General features: G+C 38.5%; 1 protein-coding gene across 1 annotated transcript; it reads right to left on the bottom strand.

The window, feature by feature from the left end:
• Window positions 1-6248: 6248 nt before the first annotated feature.
• LOC118819483 (retinol dehydrogenase 7-like) lies at window positions 6249-14206 on the bottom strand. The gene is made up of 5 exons (XM_036587304.1): window positions 14092-14206; window positions 10395-10712; window positions 8779-9037; window positions 7609-7772; window positions 6249-6908 (listed from the first exon to the last, which is right to left on the bottom strand). The coding sequence occupies exons 2-5, from the start codon at window positions 10705-10707 to the stop codon at window positions 6685-6687; spliced, it is 960 nt and encodes a 319-aa protein (XP_036443197.1). The 5' UTR covers window positions 10708-10712; window positions 14092-14206; the 3' UTR covers window positions 6249-6684.
• Between the last annotated feature and the right edge of the window lie 6245 nt (window positions 14207-20451).

The following is a 20451-nucleotide window of genomic DNA, read 5'->3' as shown; positions in this document are numbered from 1 at the left end:
TTGATATTCGCAAGTCCATGAGCGACCCAAAGTTATTCATCCAACTGCGTAGAATGAAAAATGCAATGGTCTAAAGGGAAGTTCCAGTTTTTCTGTATAATTCAGTGGTTGGGTCATTCAGATTTGTTTTGATGTGGAAATGGTTCATTTGCAGAGAAAGTTGGACTGACTTCTTTACAGTGGCAGTGATTGGAACCAGGGGTCCTGATGCCTATAGTACAAATAGCCATTTTATTAACCAGAGAGATTCTAAGATCAGAGCTTTAGGGGTGCTAAGCACCCAGTGAGACCAACACAGGCAGCTAGCTTCATCATGGCTTATTTTATTGAAACCTGCAAATAAAGTCTTGATCTTGAAAAAATGAAAAATTTATGACTGTTAAAAATAGCCGTTCCTTCCAGTGAAATTTGTTCGGATGACTCGGACGCTTTTGCTTAAGATTATGGTTTCTGTGCCAGCCTCTTGCGTGCGGTCATTAGCAAAAGGGGGATGCACCAAACACTGAAAACATTCAAATATTATACGTTCCACTAAAAATATGCTGATATTGTTTGATGTCAAATTTTGTATTAAATTAGACAATGCAAAATAGAAGCATTTTACCAGTGGTCTCAGACTTTTGGAGATGCATACATTTTATATATACACACACACACACACACACACACACACACACACACACACACACACACACAAACAAACAAACAAACAAACTGTCCAGGGGTTAAGAGCAACAGAATGTCTACCACTAATTGTGTTTCAGCAAGTGGACTGCAGTCTCTAAATTTACACCAGTAAGGTAAGTGCGTCTGAGAAAGTCTACACTGTGTGACTTTTACAGTTCACTTTCTTAAGTAGCATGTATGGAAAAAGCCCTGCTAACAGGACTCCTGAGCCTCTTTAAAGCACTATGCACTGTAACCTGCTTTCTGATAGACACACTTCACACTGTGTCCTCTTTACTCTTCTGTAGCTATAGCTTCCATACAGTGGTATAAAATATATGTAGAACCTCTAGAATCAGCTGAAAAGAAGGAACTGTTTTTACTCCCACACTTCTACTGCTAGATTAAAAAGCTGTTTCACCTATAAACTTTACAATGTTAGTGTAAGAGTAGTGTATGACATCCAGATTATTAAATACATTATTTTCAGTAGACACAAACTCCATAATCCAAAAATAAACATTTTACCCTTTTATTTCCAATTTTTTTTAATCAGCTCTACTATTGTTCTCCTTCAGCTTTTTCTCTTTTCTCTTCTCAATAGAAGAACCCTTTTCAAAAAAGTTCTATATAAAACCATCTACAGTACATTCTCCATCAATCTGAAGAACCCTTTCATCATACATAAGGTTCTTAGAGTGTTCATGGTTCTATGTAGAACCATTGTCTTTACTAAAGAACCCTTGAAGTACCATCTTTTTTAACCGTGTTGAAGTATTTAGTAGTTAGCAGTTGTAGCATAAGCTGCTGTAAAACGCAGTTCAGTTGGTTAATGACTCTGTTTCTACTGTAAACTTATTTAATTATGGAACAAACACCAAAGAGACAAATTGAGGGTTTGTTAACATTTATTGATGTTTCAAAAACGGGAAACACATTCTTGTTCTTTCATTTGAGTCTTTTAAAGCAGCACAGAAATTTTCTCCAGATGCTTTTCTCTCCTGTGTTCTTTTCTTGTGTCGTTTTTTTTCTTCTCTTCCTTTTTCTTTTTCTCCTGCTCCTTTTTCTGCTTTTTGAGTTTTTCAGTCAGCTTTTTCTATTCTTTCTTTTCCTTCCTGGTCAGCATGCTGTCACTCGGGCACTGACACACTTTATTCAGCTTCAAAGTGGACAGGGAAATGGTGACCACTATGATTGGACCTTCTTGTCTCTCTCCGTCCTGGTCGTGTGCCGCTTCTCCCGGCATTCCATCTGTACAACCCAGTCCTGTCATGTCTCCTCTCATCTGTACATGTTCCCCCACCATCACTTTAGCAGTTCTGGAGTCAATGTTGTTCAGTACTTGCACCAGGTTCTCCATTCCCCAGATTTCTTCATCCCCCCTTGCTGTTCTCCCATCAACCTCACACTCCTTTTTCAGTGACAGATTTTCTCATCTTTCCCATCTGACGACGTTTTGCCGTTTTCCGGCATTTTCCATCTGCCTCTTCCTTCTTTGTCTCCTCCTTGCTTCTTTCTCTCTTTCCTGTTCTTTCTCTCATTTTTGTTCTTTCTGTCTTTTCTGTTCTATCTGCTTTCTCTTCTTTCCCTCTCCTCTGTTCCTTCTCTTTCTTCTCCACTGTGTTCTTTCTGAGCATTTCCAGCTCCTTGTTCTTCTTTTTAACGTCTGTTTCCAATTCCACAATCCTTAAATTTAGGTATTTCTCCCAGCAGGTCTGCAAGGTACTTTCCAGCTTCTGAACTTTTTCCTTCTGTGCTGTCCAAAAGCTTCTTTTCTTGTTCTTTAAGCTGTGTCAGTTTCTCCCGGGCCTCCTCCAGTTCTCCATGTAGTTCATCAAACCTATAGCTCTGCATCTCACAACAGTTACACAAGTACGCCGCTGTAATAATGGAAGTTGGAGCTTCTGCAGCCTATATTTATAAACTCTCCTCGATGACGTCACAGACTGTCATTGTGACATCATTATATATATTAACCACTGTTCTATGGTGAATGTCGGCGGTCACGCAGCACTCAGCATAATATGGCCTGCAGCTATAGGCCTGAATATGGAGCTAAGTTTGGCCAAAACATTCAAATAAAAAATTAAATTCATCACCAATATATTAAGTACCAAAGTGTAAATAAAATAAATGTAATGAAAAGTACAAATACAATGTTTGTACACTTTTTTATTTGTTTTGCCAAAAGTATTCTCACCCATCCAAATCATTGAATTCAGGTGTTCCAATCACTTCATGGCCACAGGTGTATAAAACCAAGCACCTAGGCATGCAGACTGCTTCTACGAACAATTGTGAAAGAATGGGTTGCTCTCAGGAGCTCAGTGAATTCCAGCATGGTACCGTGATAGGATGCCACTGTGCAACAAGTCCAGTCGTGAAATTTCCTCGCTACTAAATATTCCACAGTCAACTGTCAGTGGTATTATAACAAAGTGGAAGTGATTGGGAACAACAGCAACTCAGCCACAAAGTGGTAGGCCACACAAAATGACAGAGAGGGGTCAGCGGATGCTGAAGCGCATAGTGCGCAGAGAGTCAATCGCTACAGACCTCCAAACTTCATGTGGCCTTCTGATTAGCTCAAGAACAGCGTAGAGAGCTTCATGAAATGGGTTTCCATGACCGAGCAGCTGCATCCAAGGTTCATGAAGACATGGATGAGCGAGTTTGGTGTGGAAGAACTTGACTGGCCTGCACAGAGTCCTGACCTCAACCCGACAGAACACCTTTGGGATGAATTAGAGCAGAGACTGCGAGCCAGGCCTTCTCGTACAACATCAGTGTCTGACCTCACAAATGCGCTTCTGGAAGAACGGTCAAAAATTCCCATAAACACACTCCTAAACCTTGTGGAAAGCCTTCCCAGAAGAGTTGAAGCTGTTATAGCTGCAAAGGGTGGGCCGACATCATATTAAACCCTATGGATTAAGAATGGGATGTTACTCAAGTTCATATGCGTGTGAAGGCAGACGAGCGAATACTTTTGGCAATATAGTGTATTTTTCCTTTGCTCCTGCTCACACAAAGCATAATGAAGAACTGTATTTACTATCAAACTCCTCAGTGAGCCTATACGTTTCTGAGTCTTCATGTAACATTGATGGTAAGATAATGGTAAAACTGAACATTCTATGGGGTCTATTTTGCCTTAGCACACCCTTCATGTGTCCTTCCACCCTGAATGAATAATGGATAAAAATGAATCGATACTATCACCTAAACTATCACACAACTACAGTAAACGTTTCGGACGTCTGGCAGCGTGTTCATATCTATTTCATGCATTAACTTTCTAGAAAGGAGCTTTTAGTGATGTTAAACTCCTTAGATGTCTATACTAACAATATAGACTAACAATACTCACTTAGTATCTCTAGAACAAACAGTGCTGTACAACCATTTGACTATGCAGAAATTTTGAAAAATCGGTAGGGTTCCACTTTAATGCGTCAGTGTTCCTACTAAGTTGTGAGGTAAGGATTTGGCCAAAAACACAAGCCTTGATGGCGGAGGGGTACACGCATGGCATTGTGAGGCAAAATAGTCTCCCAAAAATGATTTTTCAAGATTTACCGCTATGTTACCATCAACAATGTAAAACTATTAGAAGCCAAGTGTGAGTTTTCTGATGGTTTTGAATAGTAAAATAGATATTTTTCGTTGTGTACATTATGACTCCTGGTTCCTGTCACCACCAATGCCAGCAAGGATTTCCACCATTGTAAAGAAATCTAAGTTGGCAAGTTTCTCCACAGTGAATCATTTCACATCACACCACGCTGAATGACTGGTACATCTCAATGAATGAATTATACTGGCAAAACTTCAGAGCCCTGTTAAAACGTACGGCACTTCACTGAACTGTAGAAAACTCTAGACTAAGTGAGGCATAAGAAAATTTCAGAAATGGTCGGTGCAGTAAACCTGCAGCTTACTGAAGCACTGTAGTGTTTTGCAAGGATGTTTCACTTTCCTCTTTTGGAGTTTAAGTATGTGTACAAGAAGTAGAAAGCATTTTGTCCACAGGGTGGCGCTCTTACATAAGCTACACCAACAGGAGCTGTGTTGCTGTTCCAGTGGGTAAACTCGATTAAAGGGGGATCCTAACAATTTTTCGGAATTTCTCCACAATTAAGTGTTTAAGATGGAAACAAAGACATTCAGTGTGGTTTGGTGTGAAATGCTTTGTTCTAGAGAATCTCACAGTCTGAATAGTTCACAGTGGTGGTGATAGGAACCAGATGTCCAAAGAGTTTATTATCTCCTAAAGCTACATTACAGGAAGTTATTACATGAAATGGATATGAATACACTGCCTGATGCCTGCCTTATGATTTTTTTAAGATAAGCTTTTAGCCTCAAGCTTATTTTTTTCATTCATTCATGGTGGAGGGATATATGTGGGGCGTTATAAGGCAGAATAGTTCCCAAAGAAAACTTCTTTTGGTTTTACCAGTGTTTCACCATTAGCAACATTACAAATAAAAACTCAGAAGATGCGTAGGTTCACTTGTGGTTTTGGATAGTAAAAAATGGCTAAATTTGTGTTGTAGATTAAATGACCCCTGGTTTCTATCACCACCACTGTAAACAAATCTGGATCAGTAGGTTTCACTACAGTGAACCATTTCATATTAAAACACTCTGAATTACTTTGTTTACATCTTGACTGAATTATACAGAAATTTTGAAAAATTGGTGGAATTCCCTTTTAATGACTCAGAGTCCTGTGGTAGCATCAAGGTGAGGCTAGGTACACTATGTTGGGCATGGTGGTTTTCAGCTAATTTATAGCAGTGTATGAGGTAGGCAGGAGGGTGTATAATAAAGCCTGACTTTGGAAGAACTTATGAAAGTACATGCTTGGCAAATTACTAGCTGATTCGAGTTACCTTTGTTTCCATTTAGAGCAGGCCTGTCCAAAGTTGACCCGTGGGTTGTTTGATTTGGCCTGCCAGGAATTTGGCCTTACCCCTTCACCCAATGACAGAGCAAAAATTTTTATGCTACGCATGTTTTATTTTCCTTTTAACAATTTCCTGCTCTTTTAAAACTTAATTGGAAACATCCTTATATTTCTTTGTCTTTTTGGCCCTTGGCATTCCAGAAACTGTGTCCTCCATGACAAAAGGTTTAGACAGCCCTGATTTAGAGCAACTGTTGTGGAACTGGTTAGTCTTTACATAGAAGTTGCTGACTATAGTTGCAAAACGTCTTTCTAAAGCAGCTCATGTCTTTCTCCTGTACAGTGTCTTGTTAAAAATACAATGAAAATTGAATAAAAGTAAACTTCTACTGTGGTAGTGCACTAATTACACCTTCTGACACCTTAACACAAGCCAAAACACAAGCTTAGTTGCTTGTGCAACAAAGACTCTTTGGCCTTGCTATGTGTTCATATCAGCAGGTCAAGGTTGGTCCTTTATCTCACTAAAATGTCAAGACCTCCTCCAACAGGTGAACTTGGCCCTCTGTTCACATTCAAAAGGCTGAATGCATATCGTGGGAAGATTATGTACAGAAAGATGACATAACAGCATGTAGAGCTTCTTTGGTTTAAAGATAGTCAGAGTGTGTAATTTTGATATTTTCTGGATGTTTTGTTGTAACTGTGCACATGTTTTTGTATTACTGTGTAAACTTATGCATTATAGGTATCAAGTGACATTAAAGTATAGACATTTTCTGAGGTACCCATAGCACTCAAACAGCCTATCTGTAGTTCTGCATATGAAATATAATGTATTTTTATAAAAGGTTATAAAAAAACCATTATTATGCATAATTATGTTCACGAGTAACTGTTTTAGTTCTTTGGATTTGAATATAAGTGGTAACTAAAGTTAAAGTGCAGACCGTCAGATTTAATTTGTTCTGCCTTTTCTTACAATGATTCCTAGAAACGCAGCCACTTGTGGTTCACAACAGAGTCAAACAACAAGAAACTGTGTTTATTTACAAACTGCACTGTATAAATCCCTTACTCCACGAAGGCAGCCAATCAAGTGGCACCTAGATGACGCTTTTGGCAGGTTTGACGTTATCTTTGAGCAGCAGGTAGTCGGAGAACCAGGTGGGGGCATAGGAGAGTGGCAGCCAGAAGAATTTAGCATCCCAGCCTGGAGAATAACGGGTGCGGGGGTGCACAGCTGACACGGCATGCTCCATACAGCTCACGACTTTCATCAAGTCGCTGTCCGGCATCTTAGAGAACCTCTCCTCCATCACCTTCTCCACTGGTACACACAGTAAAACACACAAAGACATTTTCAGCACACATTTTGCATTTGGAATGTAAAATAACCTCAATGTCCAACACATGATGCATATCATGCCCGAAGCATGATATACATCATTTGTATGAAACACCCTCAAACCATGTTCCTACATATTTGAGTCAAAAACATTACGCAGAGAAAAATATTCATATAATTTAGCAGATCAGCTGAAGCTCTGTATGGTGCAGCACAACATTAAATTATTTTATTCATTTCCTTAATTTAAAGGCATTTTTTTTCATTAATTCTTATTACAGCAACTTTTTAAGTTGAATTTATTAAACTGTTATTGAACTAGTAACTGTTGAATTCCTGAACTTCAGTGTTTTGCCTCTAGACCATACGGGAGTGAGCCAAAAACAACAAAATATTTTTTATATATAATATAATTACCTTCATAATACTTTGTTTGACAACAGTATACAGATTATAAAGAGAGAAAAAAAACATTATTTACAGATTTATCTTCCAATCTTAATGTGTTGAGGTAATGAGAGTTTGGAAATTTTAAATAAATTCACTCTTTCAGGTTTATTTTTAATTATTCAGGCATCACTGTTTGTATAGCCAACAAAGAAAAACATTAAATTTCGTCTTCTAATTTTTTTCAACTTGTCTCCCAGGATTAGTCATGTTTGTTAGAATAACTCATATGTACCTTTGCTTATGTAATCATCTCCGTACTCCTCCTTGGTTTCTTTTGGTAACTTCTCCCAAAGCTTTTTAACGTTGCTGATTAGAAGGTTTGTATCTGTCACACTGGTCTTGAAGAATCCTGGTTCAATACACAGGACTTTGACTCCAAAGGGGTGCAAGCCCCTCCTGAAACACAGAACAAAACGTGTATTTTCTCACAGAGAGGTGGCCAAGGTGTCTTAGTTAAGGAGAATGTGTCTGTTGAACAGACCCCTCCCTGCATAGTTTTACATGGACATACACCAATCAGGCATAACATTATGATCACCTCCTTGTTTCTATGCTCATTGTCCATTTTATCAGCTCCACTTACTATATAGGAGCACTTTGTAGTTCTACAATTACAGACTGTAGTCCATCTGTTTCTCTGCATACTTTGTTAGCCCCCTTTTACCCTGTTCTTCAGTGGTCAGGACCCCCATGGACCCTCAGAGAGCAGGTACTATTTGGGTGGTGGATCATTCTCAGCACTGCAGTAACACTGACGTGGTGGTGGTGTGTTAGTGTGTGTTGCGCTGGTCTGAATTGATCAGACACAGCAGTGCTGCTGGAGTTTTTAAACACCTCAGTGGACTGAGAATAGTCCACAAACCAAAAATATCCAGCCAACAGCGTCCTGTGGGCAGCGGCCTGTGACCACTGATGAAGGACTAGAGGATCACCAACACAAACTGTGCAGCAGCTATCGTCTCTGACTTTACATCTACAAGGTGGACTGACCAGGTAGGAGTGTCTAATAGAGTGGACAGTGAGTGGACACAGTGTTTAAAAACTCCAGCAGCACTGCTGTGTCTGATCAACTCGTACCAGCGCAACACACACTAACACACCACCACCATGTCAGTGTCACTGCAGTGCTGAGAATAATCCACCACCCAAATAGTACCTGCTCTCTGAGGGTCCATGGGGGTCCTGACCACTGAAGAACAGGGTAAAAGGGGGCTAACAAAGTATGCAGAGAAACAGATGGACTACAGTCTGTTACTGTAGATCTACAAAGTGCACCTATAAAATAAGTGGAGCTGATAAAATGGACAATGAGTGTAGAAACAAGGAGGTGGTCATAATGTTATGCCTGATTGGTGTATGTGCACAGGTTAAAGGAAATGCTAATCAGGTTCATGCTCCTTACCTCAAGCTGTCAGTGAATGCTTCCACACCATATTTGGACACACAGTATGGTCCCCCGACTGGACTGATCCTTCCGAATACACTGGCCACGTTCACCACACGACCCCTTGCCTTTTTGATGAGCGGGAGGACGCTCAGGGTCACTCCGATGACACCGTCCAGGTTGACTTCCATCATGGACTTGTAGTCCTGCAGTGTCATCCAATCGCAGCAACCCGCCGGCACAGATACACCCGCATTGTTGACCACGGCCCACAGACCTGCCAGTTTGGAGAGTGGTTAGAGTGTCGCAGTTTAGCACTAACAGAATATAATATAATATTGTCCTTATTTGCCCCTTTTTAATGATCACTTTGACATTGCACTATTGCAGTAGTAAGCACTGTTACACTGCAAGAGCCAGTATGTAGGCCACACATTAATTCCATGTCTATTATGGCCACTTAACCAACTTTTGTAGTAGTTAATGAGTAACTTAAAAATTTATTGCAGAATAAGTCATAAGTTTAAAGGAACTCTTCATTGGTAAAGGGAATCATTGCTGATAACAAAATACACCTTTCTGGCAATCATTTTCAATGTGTTTGAAGAATGATCGTCTACATTCAGTGGACCCACTAAAGACTGATTCATTATCTCTCACTTCTCTTATCAGACCCTGAACACAGTGCAGTTTCTATCACCCGTTGTTAATGATGCAGAGTTCGGGTGAAAAGGTTCATTTTATGTTGGATGAACTTCAGGAGTCATCAAACGACAAAATAACTTATAATGTAGAAAGGAAAAGTTCATTAAAGCCATGGCTATGAAATCCCAGGTGGTTGCTATGTTATCCCAGGTCATTGCTAACATGTTGCTAGTAAATGCTATAAAATCCCAGGTGGTTGCTATGGTATCCCAGGTCATAGCTAAGATGTCGCTAGGAAATGCTATGAAATCCCAGGTGGTTGCTATGGTATCCCAGGTCAATGCTGAGATGTCGCTTGGAAATGCTATGGAATCCCAGGTGGTTGCTATGGTATCCCAGGTCATTGCTAAAATGTTGCTAGGAAATGCTATGGAATCCCAGGTGGTTGCTATGGTATTCCAGGTCATTGCTAAGATGTTGCTAGGAAATGCTATGGAATCCCAGGTGGTTGCTAAGATGTTGTTAGGACATTGCTATGGTATCCCAGGTGGTTGCTAAGGTGTTGTTAGGACATTGCTATGGAATCCCAGGTGGTTGCTATGTTATCCCAGGTCATTGCTAAAATGTTGCTAAGAAATGCTATGCAATCCCAGGTGGTTGCCATGTTATCCCAGGCCATTGCTAAGATGTTGCTAGGAAATGCTATGGAATCCCAGGTGGTTGCTATGTTATACCAGGTCATTGCTAAGATGTTGCTAGGAAATGCTATGGAATGTCTGTGAGAGTCAGTGTGAGAGTCTTTGTGACATTTGTGGCAGTTAAATTAGAACATTACCAACATTCCCCCATTCCTTTCCTAAGGGGAAAAAAATAGTGTTTGAACAAACACTGTATGAAAACCATATGTGCGATTGGTCCCAATAGCACAAGCGCACTTTGTTAAGCCAACTTAATGTCATTTCTGAATGTTTTCAGTGTAATTTCTTCACCTTTCTGCCCCACCAGATTCTTGATGAAGGCCACAGCCTTGTCAACACTTTCAGTCTTTGTGACGTCCAGATGGACCGTTGATAGTCTGTTAGAGCAGGATTTTTTCAGCTCCTCTTCACCCTTCTCCGTGAAGCACGCTGCCACAACACAAAAGCCACACTTGTCCAGATGGCGCGCTAGAAGGTTTCCAAAGCCGGAGTCGCAGCCAGTGATGTACACATACTTGCTGCCTCTGTCTGGAACTCTCTCCAGCTCACGGTACCAACGCACCACATAGTACAGGACGACCAGAGCCGCTATGTACATCCACATGGTTGCTACGTAGAGAGCAGTTGCAAAAGTGTGTCACTATAAATCAGTTTTGTAATATTGCAGTGCAACCACATTTTAGCATGAAGTCTTTTAGGATTCAGTTTAAAGATTTGCATCCATGAGGCTTGTAGCACATCATAAATGCATTCTAAGAATTTGAATTTAGAAATGACTAAAAGTGAAATATGGGCCCCAATTTTTTGTATTATATGTAGTTCTCTGAGATCTACTTCTGATGTTTTGTGTTTTTTTTTAACCAAAACCACACAAAACATCGAAAGTTGTGAATCATTTTCTATGACCATTTTCCAACTTTCTTTTTTTATCCTTTAGAATTAAACATTCTCATGACTGAGAGGCCTACAGTTGCATGCAAAGGTTGACCACTGGTCAAATTACACATTTTATTGATTTTCAAAGTGAGAATAAAAGTTAACACATCCTCTACAGAGAACATTTAATTTGAATGCAACATTACTGTTTATTTGCTGAATTCAACATATTTGGAAAAAATTCAAACATATAATGTGGCCTGTGTAAATGTTTTGTATATGATCTATGTTCTGATTGGCTGCCTTGTATTGTGCCTCACTTTAAAAAGCATTCCATGCTAAAAAACCTTTTTGATAATGGGAGAGGGCAAACTGCTGCAGGCTGAATAGGTGGATAGGTAAATGTGTTGGTTATTGTGACATCACAAAAACTTTGACTTTAAAATGGTCTGTTTTTGCAGCTTAATTTCCATATATTGACCATATGGATTGGAGAGTTAATGGTATGTTGTGAAAATACGTTGAACTCTTTGGTGAGTAGGTTCATTCTAGTGGGTTCTGTGTTGCAGGTCTAACCTTGGTAAGGCACTGCAATCACAAGAAGTCCATTGCACTCAAACAACCCGAATGTGGGGTCATTTCTGTTCAGTGACCAACAGTACTGTACAAAATTATATTAGCATGTAACAGCACAAAACTTTGCTTTAGGTTTGCCACCAAATGAAAAGAGTTCTATTTAGTCAGTTTCCTGTACTGAACAGGAACATTCCAATGGTCTTGTTCTTTTCAGAGTATGTGGTCAAGTATATGTATCTAGTTTTTACTCATTATATTTTAGTCCCTCACATTTAGTTCTTAAGAGAAATAGCAGGATACCACATTTTCTTTTCTGATATTGATATTGAAACCTTGAGACTGGTGGCCAATAGAGATCTGATATTTTTCTTTAAAATATAGCAAGCTTTAAAACGAGCTATTCGTTATTGAAGCTTTTCACTTTAGATGAGCATCTGAAAGGAGGCTATCATCCTTAAACTGCTCAGACACTCTACTCCCCCATAGGAAGAAATAAACAGCTAGTTTACACACCCCCTGGCAAATTCCATGTTTTGTCGATTTTGTAAGTGAAAATAAGTTATCACATTCTCTAAAGGGAACAAACTTGGAGAAGGCATTTTTATGCAGATATATGAGCACATTTTCTATTTATTTGCTGAGTTTAATATGTTGGGAAAAAGTAAAAAATAAAATGTGCTGTGCACAGGCCACATATTTATGTTTAACGTTAAATTCAGCAAATAAACAGTAACTGCATTACAATGCGTGAGAGTGTGTCTCTGTAGAGGATGTTAACTTACATTCATTTAGAAGGCTCCTTTCAGGGGTGCCTAAACTTTTGCACATGACGTTATGTGGCATTTCAGGCTAGGTTTGTTACATTGGATCAGATTATGGCTGGGCAATATAATTATATATATTGTGATCATTATGAATTATGTCACAATACAATACAATAGGCTTTAGAGCAACACAGTATGCAAAACATTGAATACAAACCACTGTATTCATAGTTATTGAAGGTATTTTTTAAAATGTAGCACTACTGGTTCTTTTTTTTCTGTTCCAACTGATCAGATGTCTGAGAAAATAAATCTTGTGACATATGCTGTGTCCTGAAAACTTCTTGAAGTATTGCTATATAATATTTTTTGCCATATCAACCACCTCTACATCAGATTCATCATTTCTTTCCCTCTACAAATATTCTCTTGACACCCCACCAATTTCCAATCTCTAGTTCCTAATTCCTCTATTGTGCTTAATTTCTTTCAGTTCTATTAGTTCAGCACATGGACTGCTTTGCTGTTGCTCAGACCCTTTTACATTTTAGCCTTTAACTTTTTGTTTCAGATCAAAATGGTCCCAAAAGAGGAAAAACATCACCTAGCAAACTTCAATTCCTATGCTGATACATGCTGGATATATTCTTTCTCATACTCAGTGTTTTGAACACACTCAAGTATTGTGTAGGTCAGATTAAAGGGTTATTTCACCGATTTCTCAAAGTTCCTGTATAATCCAGTGGTTGAGATGTAAACAAAGTCATTCAGAGTGGTTTGATGTGAAAAGCTTTATTTGCAGAGAAACTTACAGACTCAGATTTCTATACAGTGGTGGTGATAGGAACCAGGAGTCCAGATGTCTACAATGCAAATATAGTCATTTTACTTACTATCCAAAACCATTAATGGACCTTCATGAGTTTTTATGCAACAATGATGGTAAAATGATGATCAATCTGACAAAATAAGTTTTCTTTGGGAACTATTTTGCCTTAGAACAACCCTTCATGTATAATAATGTAAAATAAATTGATTAAAATACGTTTTAGACCAAAACTTAATCACAAAACTAATATAAAACAATGACTCAGACATTAAGCAGCGTTTTCATAACCATTTCATATAGTAACTTTCTGAGAGGGAACTTTTACAGGTGTTAAACTCCTCAGACGTCTGGTTCCTATCACCTCCACTCTGAACAATTCTGACTCTGTAAGTTTCTTTAGAAGGGAACATTTCACATCAAAGCACTCTGCATGATTTTATTGACATATTGACCTTTTAATTATACAGAACTTTTGAAAAATGAGTGAAGTTCCCCTTTATGTCATCTTTTAAGCATATGCCCTTTTTGTTTTAGCCAGGGCTGAACTCACAGGAGGAGGAGTGTTCTAACTTGTAGGTTCATCCCATAGTTTTGGAATGAAGTCACAAGATTTGTATCATAACCAAGAGGTTCCTGCAAACTATGGAATGAGAGAATTAAAGACAGCTGAAAAGCTGTCACCAAGAGAAAATGAGCCCTGCTTATCATCTCATGATGCTGACACAGCCTGCATTACAAAGATTATTTACAGATATGACTCCTAAGTCATTTTCTCACTTCTCATATTCTGTGTCTAAGTTAGGCGAGGAATAGTTTGGCTGTGATCAACACTGCGCACTGCCACACTAAATATATGTGGCAAAATAGAGCAGCAGCAGCTTCGTGGCTGCTGCATTACAGCAGTTTTAGTCTAAAGACCGTGAAAAAGTTTAGTCTGCTGTACCTGTGATGTCTTCGTGCTGCAGGGAAAGTCTCGCACTGTGATTTCAGGCTAAGCTGAGTTTCTATACTGTCCTGCGTCACAAAGCGCAGCGTCCGGCCAATCCGCGCTGTGCTGTCTCGCGCAGTTGATTCTTATCTAGAGACTCTGAAACATTTCTAAAACAGCCACAGGGGGCGCCATCAAACCACTACTGCTGTAACAGAACTGCGTATTCAGTTTGATACTCCAGTTTCTTATATTCAACATATTAAATCATAAATCATGTTAGTAGTTTATAAGGAACTGTTTGTTTCCAGCGTTATCTTACAAATCAAAATTTTCAAGATAGCACATTGTTTCATGATATCTTTTTTAATTATTATATACGTGATTCTAAAGTAAAATATGCCACCAGAAATCATGTCTAATAAATCTGCATGTAGGTTGGTCTTGTACCCCTGCTGAGAAAAGCAGCACAGACCAGCAAGCATTTCATGCTGGTCTATGCTGGTCTAGTGCAGGTCTGGTTCTGGTTTAGCTGGTCACCCAACATGGTCAAGCTGGTTGACTAGAATACCAGCATCCAAAACACAACATATGCTGGATTTGGTGGTGACAATCATATCAACTTCCATTGCTGCTGACCAGCATACCAGCATTCAAACACAACATATGCTGGATTTGGTGGTGACCAGCATATGAACTTCCATTGCTGCTGACCAGCATCAAAACACACCATGCTCTGGTTTTGGTGGTGACCAGCATATCAACTTCCATTGCTACTGACCAGCATACCAGCATCCAAACATAACATATGCTGGTTTTGGTGGTGACCAGCATATCATGTTCCATTGCTGCTGGCCAGAATACCAGCATCAGAACACAACATATGCTGGTTTTGTTGGTGCCCAGCCATGCTGGGCTATGCTGTTTTTTTCTAACAGGGATACCCAAAAGTTAAGTAATAACTTTATTTATAGAGCACTTTTTCACTCCGGTGGCAGCTCAAAGTGCTTTACAGACAGGTGATAAAGCTGAACAGTAGTAGAAGAAACTATGAGTATTAATTTAAAATCATATAAGACAATGACACAGATCACATTAAGAAGATAAATACCAAAGAGATTTTAATTAATGAGTTAATTTATAGAGATACATTTTCAAATGTTTCTTAAAAGTGTGCATTGAGTTTGACTATCTAATTAAAGAAGAAATTGAGTTCCACAGTTTAGAATCATAATAACTGAAAGAGTCTCTGCATGTTTTCTGTATTTTACGGAAGATATTTGCAGAAGACCAGCACTACCTCCCTTTTTCCGTCATTTTCATATTAACCGTTGATAGCCTCCACTGCCAATCTTCAAATCTAGATGCCCACAGACAGTAGGCTCCGGTGGTGGCAGCAGGGGGCGTCAACTGAGCTCCACCGCCTTAATATCCGAGAAAAGATGCATTTTCTGAGCACAAAACGCAGCCTACCGCCGGGGTCGGTTAATTATATCCTACATTATTCAATGTTGCCTTAACTAAGTTGTAAGTGGGGAAGTTTAACCTAATAATGCAGAGCTCATGAACTGGCTGTCTGCCACACTACGTTCAGCATTTACACCTCCAGCCTGAAAAACAAATGTGCTGCTCTTCTTGAGGACAAAAAAGGCATGGAGTTCGATTTACAGAAAATAATTTCAATTTAATCACAATTGCAATTTTGGTCAGAACAATCACAATTAGATATTTTCCCCAAATAGTTCAGACTTAACTCATGTAGACTCAGGAGCACACACAGCAGTTAATGCTTGCATAAAGCAGCAGTTTTCCCACTGCCTAATTTTCCTAACTTTGGGTCTTTCAGGTGAAAATGCTAAATAATTTAAAAAAAAACATGCACATAATCTACAGATCTGTCCAGAAATATGTGCATGTCCTCCCTACATTGAAACACAGACAGAAAGGGTACTCGCTTTATAGGGCCTCCCTGATGGCCTCCTGCTGTTTCTTCTCACTTGTTTGGAACACACTGGGTTTGGTCACCTGTCCTCAGAACAGCTCCTGGTTACTGCATATCCATTGCACAGTGATGTGGAGGCTCATGCAAGGGGTATAAAAATATGAAAGAGTGTCAGAACTACAGTTGGAAAGAGTCGTTATAACCATTGCTTCACCTGTTTTTCCCCGTTTCTGTATTCGAATAGTTATACTAATGCTGTTTGCTATCCGGTGTCGACCACAGGAGGATGGGTTCCCCATTTTGAGTCTTGGTTCCTCTCAAGGGTTCTTCTCAAGGGAGTTTTTCCTTGCCACTCTCGCCATTGGCTTGCTCACGGGGGCTCGGACATGGATTTTTCTGTATAGCTGCATTATGACAACACCTGTTGTAAAAAGTGCTATATACATTAACTTTGACTTGACTTGACTTCACATTTTATTCCCTTTCCACTTTTATAAACAACCTGATTCAGATTTAATATCAATTCTATCTCATTTCAGTTACAGACCGGAATCATAAAGATAACATGGATCACTACTGTTCAAGATAAGGCCAAAATAAGAACACATTTCATATATCAAGATGAATATTTGCTGAACCAAAGTGATATATAAGTGAGTCATATTCAGACAAAATCACTGCAAAACACTCAACTGCCTCTTTGTATGTCTACAGTTTTTGGGGAATGTAGGGATTGTAAAACATGTACAAGTACATTCCTGCAACCAGTTGATACCCGTTCCATTATGGGTTGCGATGGAGGCAGAAGTTCAGAAGAATTTTTATTTAACTAAGTCACCATCCGACAAATTACTTAACTGGACATAAGGTTTAAACTTACTTTCCTAAATTGAAAATGTTAAAATAATATTGCAGTGATCCAATGCAATATTCTATTTGTCAAAAATGTGACATTTAGCAAAAAAGTCAAACTTCTGACAGTAGGCCCAAGAAAACAGTTCCTTACCCTGGGGGGCAAAAATTTCCAATAGCTGGACAGCCCATTATCTTATCACAGTCATGTCTGCCTGCGTGTTGAGAAAAGCAGCATTTAGCAGGCTCTTAAATGCAAACCTGTCAGATTTAGCTTTTATGTCTCAATATTATTTGATTACCCACCCACAAGTCAAAACTGCTACCCAAAAATGATGTAGAGAGCATACTGTAAAAGTCACCAACACATAATATTTACCAGCATTATTATATGTCATGACTATCCTAAGAAATGATGCATATAAAACACACAAAAACATGTAAAAGTTTGGAGCAATTGCTCTTACCATGAGTATGAAGACTCCACAATTAAAGGACATCTCTTGTCTCAGAATACCCAAATTATTGCAAGATAATTAATGTATGCTACAGGGTTAAAAAACAAGCAAATCAAATAAATACATCAATCCAACTAAAGTGTACCTTGAGATTTTCCGATGTAAACTCAGTCCATAGACCTGGACATATCTTCTGCATAAAGTCTCTGTCGTATGCAATGTAATTTGGCAAAGAAACAGTTCACATTATTTACAAAGCCTAAAGTGTTAAAGAAAAAATCCACACTCTAGTTTTTGTCAGGGATTCCCAGTTCAGCTTTCTCCTGGTCTGCTTCTACCCTGGTCTAGTCTGTTTTCATGTGCTTTTGCGGTTGCTTTGGTCTTTTTCTCTGCCCTGTTTTTCTTAGTCTTGTTCTCAGTTGTGTATTTGTTTTTTGTTATTTGTTTCATTTCATCATACTCAGACTCACACTTGCCTCCTCACCTCCTTCAACATTTACAGTACTCTTCTGTTGATACTTATCAGTTTGTGACTGATGTCAGGAAAGGGAGAACATGTCTAATTTTCCACTGAAACACAATGTAACTCACAAGTTTCAGGGCGGAGTTTCCCTTTAACACTTAAAAATTCCAGGCTTATTCCATACTAAGCCTTATTATTCAGTAACTACAGGGACTTCAGTGCAAACTGGCTGAGCTATTCTTTGGTTATAGAATTGTGTAATAAAACTTTGGGCCCATCAGTGGGCCCTGGCCATTTAATGGATTAATAATATTGCATTACTTGTCACACACTGTAAGGAAAAATTGTAAGATTATAAGATTTATAAGATTTTATTATAATATTTTAAACAGTAATTACCCCAAACTTTTAAATAAGGAACCTGTTTAAGTAAGGAACATAACATAAAAAAGACAGGGAATAGAGCAGTCCCGCACTAAGATGCATACTTGGCTCTGTTCTCAGCTAAACAAAAAAAACAACAAAATAAACAAACAAACAAAAAAACACTCATTAAATAGACATTTTCTTTTGGCAGTACATTTTGAATGATGTTTACCTGGTATCATAACAGACAATTTGTTGAAAGCAAAGCCAGGAGACAAAAATAAAACAAAGAACTTGGCACATGGAAGCTAAATAAATCTCTATATATCATTTAAACATTTTGTTTATGAGGCATCACTAAGCTCAGGGCCTCTTAGAGAACTGAAGAAGTACAATTCCCTTCATGATCTGAAAGATTATCCCCCATATACATCATCTAAAGACATCAGGTAAAATCCATAGCAGGAAACAATCATGTACAACATCAACAACAGAATTACATATTAACTAAAACACACTGATCAGCCGAAAATGCTTTGTTTACTTTGATATACACCAGTTTGGTTCTGTATAACCTCAAAATGGTTCTTCTAATGTTGCAAGCTTGACATCATAACATTAGAAGAACCTTTTTCGTCTAGCATTTGGATATGAAACCTGTGCCGTCTTCTGCAATATGGTCCACACCATGCCAGCTGATATGTGAGCCTGTGGGGGAAATATAACATTTTTGTTAAACCTTGATTAATACTAAAAAGACAAGCTTTTCTACAAAATGTCAGATGTGCATTGTGACGTTAACGCAAGTGTCTCCTGTTATCAGGATCAATCACACTTGTTAGTGTGCCTGGCCTGATGTGACGCAAGTACATGTAAACAGAAATCTGACGTCTCCTTTAAGCAAATAGCAAAATACAAAAATATAAAAGCCCCACTCACTAATGTGCAAAATAAAAGGACATAAAACTACTAACAGCTGCTTATGTCAGAACTACAAGCACATTTTAATGCACTGAAAGGCTGATATGTGGGCACACAAGAAGAAATAGATATTTTTGTTTATTTATGTATTTTTGTGGTATAACATTGAGTGTTTTTTTTTTGTAGATGATTAATAAGCTTTTAACAGAGTATCAGTAACACTTCAGTGAAGTAGCAGTAGTGCAGCATCTGGATATATTGATATGAATATATATCTTATAGATGTATTGTGGATATATTACTTACACTAAGTAGATGTATTGTTGATATGTTACATGAAGTAGACCATATATGATACTTTGATTACCCAACCTTACCCAACACCTAACCCTGGCACTAATCCTAACTCTAACCTTAACCAAAACCTAATCCAGTTAAGATCCATTTACAGAATGGTGTCAGCAGCGTGTCAATAACAGCTGTTGTTCAGTGACCTCGCAGATTAACGTCTACAGATATGAGCTTGAACAATCCACAGTCATTATTTGAAAACAACTGAATTCATCAGACTATAAACAAAGTTGAATTGTGGAATGTGGTAGTGAACCTGACGATGTTTCTAAGGAGTGCATTTGTAGATGCTTCTTGAGTGTGTTTTTGTTAATAAATGTCTGTGGACAGTAACAATAGTGAAAATGTCTCCTCTTTCCACCAAAGCCTAGTCCACAGCAGTATTTTAGAGTACTCTTTTAAGTCCTACTTGAGCTGAATCAGCGGTGTTAGTAAGAAACTAAGAAGTTGCGCAGTGTAGGTGGACTACAGGACTGGAATTGGGAAAGACCATCCCTGACTTGCTAAATAAATATAGCTAAATCATATCTTTTTTCCTCATATAATACTAAACCCTGAAAAATACATCAGTGAGGTTAGTGTATTTATGTTCTACTGTGGTTGTTCTCATTTCTAATCAGATGTGTGTGTTATATGTGAAATTGTTCCTTGTATTTCCAGAGAATGAATGAATAAGCCACTGGAGACTGTTATAGTGATTTTATCATGGGTGTTGCAATCATAGCCAATCATTGTAAAGCTGTACTGTACTGTTTATTTTTCAAGCTAGTACAATATAATACCTATTTATGTGCTCATAAATTATTAGAGGGATGCCAACATTACCTGTAATTGTTGATTAAGTCAAATTAGATATAACTTACAGGTATTATTATAATTGTATAATTATTTTATCACTGTTTGTATATCACACCGACATTCCAGAGCCAGTATTTCATGTTTAAGTTCATTTAGCACCCAAAACTGGTGCCAGTTTCGGTGAGCCTGTGCCCACTGCAGCCTCAGCTTTCTGCTCTTGGCTG

Source organism: Colossoma macropomum, unplaced genomic scaffold (genome assembly GCF_904425465.1).
Source record: "Colossoma macropomum unplaced genomic scaffold, Colossoma_macropomum, whole genome shotgun sequence".
Lineage (NCBI taxonomy): Eukaryota > Metazoa > Chordata > Actinopteri > Characiformes > Serrasalmidae > Colossoma > Colossoma macropomum.
The sequence above is the reverse complement of the archived record's forward strand: the minus strand, read 5'-3'. Positions and strand labels throughout refer to the sequence as shown.

Bases quoted from the DNA above. Each gene is read 5' to 3' on its own strand.
- LOC118819483 (XM_036587304.1), bottom strand. From the start codon at position 10,707: ATGTGGATGTACATAGCGGCTCTGGTCGTCCTGTACTATGTGGTGCGT. The intron at 9,038-10,394 runs GTGAAGAAATTA...CCAAACTGGCAG, and splicing joins GAATCTGGTGGGGCAGAAAG to GTCTGTGGGCCGTGGTCAAC. The intron at 6,909-7,608 runs GTACATATGAGT...TGTGTGTACCAG, and splicing joins AGATGATTACATAAGCAAAG to TGGAGAAGGTGATGGAGGAG.